Source organism: Drosophila ficusphila, unplaced genomic scaffold, assembly GCF_018152265.1.
Source record: "Drosophila ficusphila isolate 14025-0441.05 unplaced genomic scaffold, ASM1815226v1 contig_752, whole genome shotgun sequence".
Taxonomy (NCBI): domain Eukaryota; kingdom Metazoa; phylum Arthropoda; class Insecta; order Diptera; family Drosophilidae; genus Drosophila; species Drosophila ficusphila.
In genome coordinates this window covers 15,561-19,761 of record NW_025064694.1, presented here as the reverse complement: position 1 = coordinate 19,761, position 4,201 = coordinate 15,561, and the positions used below count along the sequence as shown (strand labels likewise).

Below are 4,201 nucleotides of genomic sequence, written 5' to 3'. Positions count from 1 at the left end.
GCCCTGTAGTTCGTGCCCAAGTGGCAAATGTCAATGATGGCCGTACCTAGTAAAACCGCTCTGGCACCGGTTGCGAAATAATTCTGCATACCGGGCAGATTTTCTGAAGCGTTGGCGGCCCTCTGTACAGCTGGATTTTGTGGGCTTGCAGAAGAACTATTTCCGGCAGTTGACCCACTGGAATTGGGGGAAAAGCGGAGGACAGAATGCATTATTTCGGAAAGGCGGAGGTTGCCTGGTCCTCCATAGGAAGAAGTACTAGTTTGTGGATGGGACGTGTTATAGTCCCTCGAGCAGTACGGATCTCAACTACGCGAACTCTACTATCAGCTCCTGGAAGAACAGATACAACTCTGCCGAGCCGCCATTCGTTTGAGGGCATGTTGTCTTCTTTGACGACCACCATGTCATCGACTTGGATATCTCTGGAAGGAGTCGGCCACTTATTGCGCTTGTGAAGTTCCTTTAAGTACTCCTCCTTCCATCGCGCACTGAACTGCTGATGTAGGGCCTTTAAGTGCTGCCAGCGATTTATAATTGACTGAGCATCGCCCTTAATTTCAGGTTCAGCTGTTGAAAGCAAAGGTCCCCCAATCAGAAAATGGCCTGGCGTCAATGCCAATAACTCAGTTGGATTTTCGGACATGGGAGACAGCGGCCTGGAATTAAGGCAGGCTTCAACTTTGGCGAGAAGCGTGGCGAACTCTTCAAACGTGTACTTCCGACTTGACGTCGACTTGTAAAAGAGTGCCTTGAAGCTCTTTACTCCAGCCTCCCACAATCCTCCCATATGTGGAGCCCCTGGTGGAATGAACCGCCACACAAGTCCCTGATGGCTATAGGTTCCAGCTACAGACTCCTTGATCGTCTGCATGAAATCTCTAGAAAGTAGAGTCGCTGCCCCCACAAAGGTTTTGCCATTATCCGAATGGACTCGCTGTGGACAACCTCTTCTTGCGAGGAATCGGGCAAATGCCGCGAGGAACTTCTCCGTTGTCAGGTCGGACGTAGGCTCTAAATGGATAGCCTTCGTGGAAAAACACACAAACACGCAAACATATCCCTTGGTAATAAGGCATGCTCTGCCAGTATAGTTTTTAATTTCAAACGGGCCTGCATAATCCATGCCCGTATATGTGAATGGCCTGGAAAAGGAAACTCGATCGGTAGGGAGATCGCCCATCAATTGCGTCTGGACTCTCTTCCTGTAAATAGTACACACCTTACAGGAATTCAGCACAGCTTTTACCAGATTTTTGATTTTAGGAATCCAATACTTCGATCGGATGAGGCGTACCACTAGTTGGTTGCCGCCATGCAGGGAAATCTGGTGTGAAAAAAGGACGAGAAGACGAGCTAACCGACAGTTGTATGGCAGTATAATAGGATGCCGCTCGTCGTACTGGAGGGCCGTTGAGGCCGTAATGCGCCCACATGCCCTTAACAGGCCTTGTTGGTCTAGAAATGGAAACAGGTTGGCGATCGGGCTGGAAACTGGAATCGAACGCTTATCGTTTAGGACTTTGAGCTCTTGGGTATATTCTCCCCGCTGAGCATTTCGAATGAGGACTCTTTCAGCTTCTTGGACCTCTTCCTTGGTGGGTCGCTCAGCAGCGTCCCTCGGCATCTTGCGGCAGCGTTGAGTGAACCGTATTACGTACGCAAGGACCCGCAGAGCCTTGTCCAACGCGGAGAAACGTTCCAAAAAATCTTCGGATGGGGCCTTGGCGAAATTGACCTTCACAGCACGCTGCTCTATGTCTGTGACTGGAGGTCCTAGCTCCCGTGTTGGCCACATGTCCTTCGGCTGTTGCAACCAGTCCGGTCCTTCCCACCAGAGTTGGCTATGAACCAGCTCCCGCAGCGAAACGCCTCGACTGGCCAGGTCCGCGGAATTGTACTCAGATCGCACATGCGCCCAATGCTCAGCGCTCGTTACCTGAGTAATTTTTGTCACCCGGTTGGCGACAAACGTGGTCCAGTGGCATGCCGGCTTGCTCAACCATGCGAGGACGATGGTGGAATCGGTCCGGCAGAAAATGTCGGAATTGGAAATTGGCATATTCGGAAGGACAGCTGCAATCATCTCTGACAACAGCAATGCCCCACACAGCTCGAGCCGTGGAAGGGACACCGTTTTAACAGGGGCGACTCGGGTTTTGGCGGTAAGCAGACGTGTCATAATGTTGTGGCCTACTTCCACCCGCAAGTATATAGCGGCCCCATAAGCCTTCTGAGACGCATCACAAAACCCGTGATGCTCTACCTTCACTCCTGGCTGGAAACCAACCCACCTTGGAATGCGGATCTGCTCAAGCTCGGAATAGCTGCGCAAAAAATCTTGCCATCTTTGATCCATTTCTGTGGGGATATTTTCATCCCAGCCCAACTCCTGCAACCAAATTTCTTGCATAAAGATTTTTGAGCGGACAATAAACGGAGACAGCCATCCGGCTGGGTCAAAAAGCTACGCAATTTGGGAAAGAACCTCTCTCTTTGTATGAGTGGATTTAATCGACACTGGCGGTGGAACAAAACAGAACTCGTCCGAGGTCGCATTCCACCGAACGCCCAGTGTTTTGGCAAAGCTTTCGGAATGAAGATCGCGAAAGTCCTCGTGGAGTAAATGCTCGTTTGGGATGTCTTCGAGTATGCTCTTCTGGTTGGCCGTCCACTTTCTCAATGGGAACCTTGCGCTGCTGAAAGCGTGGCGAAGTTCGCTGATTGCCAGTCGAGCCTCTTGTATGGAAGTGGTCCCTGCCAGAACGTCGTCTACGTACATAAAGTGACGAATAATATTGCTTGCTGAAGGGAAGTCCTTTTCCACGTCGTCTGCCAATTGTTGGAGTACGCGGAGTGCCAGAAATGGTGCACAGTTAACACCAAAGGTGACTGTTTTTAACTCGAAATCGCTTACTTCTCCTTCTTTATTCCGGAATAAGATTCTCTGGAACGGCGTATGTTTGGGGTCGACCCAGATTTGACGGTACATCTTGGTGATATCTGCGCTGAACACGTACTGGAAATAACGCCACTTCAATATCTGAATGGTTAAATCAGATTGTAGGACTGGACCAGCATGAAGAATGTCGTTCAAGCTTGTCCCATTGGATGAAGGGCTAGAAGCATTGAATACCACGCGAAGTTTGGTGGTAGTGCTCTCGGGTTTGATCACCGCGTGGTGTGGCAGGTAATAGTTTGGAGAATCGTACGACGGGGGAATTTCTCTCATATGACCCAGATCCAAATACTCTTGAATGACTGAGTCATACTGCTCTTTTAATGGAAAGTCTCTCTTCAAACGGTTTTCATTTCTAAGAAACTGAGCTAGGGCACTGGATCGCGAGTGCCCCAATTGGGACCCGAGATTTTCAGGCTCGCGAAATGGTAAAGATACTACGTATCTCCCGCTTGCGTCTCTAGTGGTCGTTTGGAGAAAATTGTTTTCGCAATAGGAATGTTCGCGCCAGAGCGGCGCTTTCCAGTCCTTTTTGAACCGCCCCTGGAGTCTTAACAGTCGTGAGAGCAGTTCTTCCAGATCACTAGCATCTCGCTCTCTGGCACTGTTAAGGGTCTCCAATCCGCTCTCGGAGCGGCTCAAAAAGTTTCCACCCCGTAGCTTAAGTTAGTTCTAATTTCCAAGTGTGAGCGCGAAGTCGCAGAAATAAAGTGAAGTTTTTTATAACGTTCAAACGAAGTTTCGCCCGCGTTTTAATTCTACCCTAAATTCACAATTGAGAAGGAAGGAAGACCCGCCGCCTACACCCCAACACTATCTAGCTGCATTATTGGTTTATTTTCGAATTTTTGGTCAATATTTTGTAATTTTTTATGACCCCCGACCTGTCAAAATTTGCAAAAAAATGGGTTTGCAGAAAAGTGACCAGATCCCAGCACTGCTTATCCCATAACTTTTGAAATTTTTACCCGATTTAAAAGTGGAATGCCTCTCTGAATTTGTTATTAAAATATCTATCTAGCTACATCATTGGTTTATTTTCGAATTTTTGGTCAATGTTTCGTCATTTTTTATGACCCCCGACCTGTCAAAATTTGCAAAAAAATGGGTTTGCAGAAAAGTGACCAGATCCCAGCACTGCTTAGCCCAAACTTTTGAAATTTTTACCAGATTTAAAAGTGGAATACCTCTCTGAATTTGTTATTCGAATATCTATCTAGCTGCATTATTGGTTTATTTTCG

General features: G+C 48.1%; 1 protein-coding gene across 1 annotated transcript; it reads right to left on the bottom strand.

The window, feature by feature from the left end:
* Window positions 1-211: 211 nt before the first annotated feature.
* Window positions 212-3,232, bottom strand: LOC122320685. Its single transcript, XM_043208852.1, has 2 exons — window positions 2,489-3,232; window positions 212-2,392 (listed from the first exon to the last, which is right to left on the bottom strand). Exons 1-2 carry the CDS (start codon window positions 3,230-3,232, stop codon window positions 212-214), a joined length of 2,925 nt encoding a protein of 974 aa, XP_043064787.1.
* Between the last annotated feature and the right edge of the window lie 969 nt (window positions 3,233-4,201).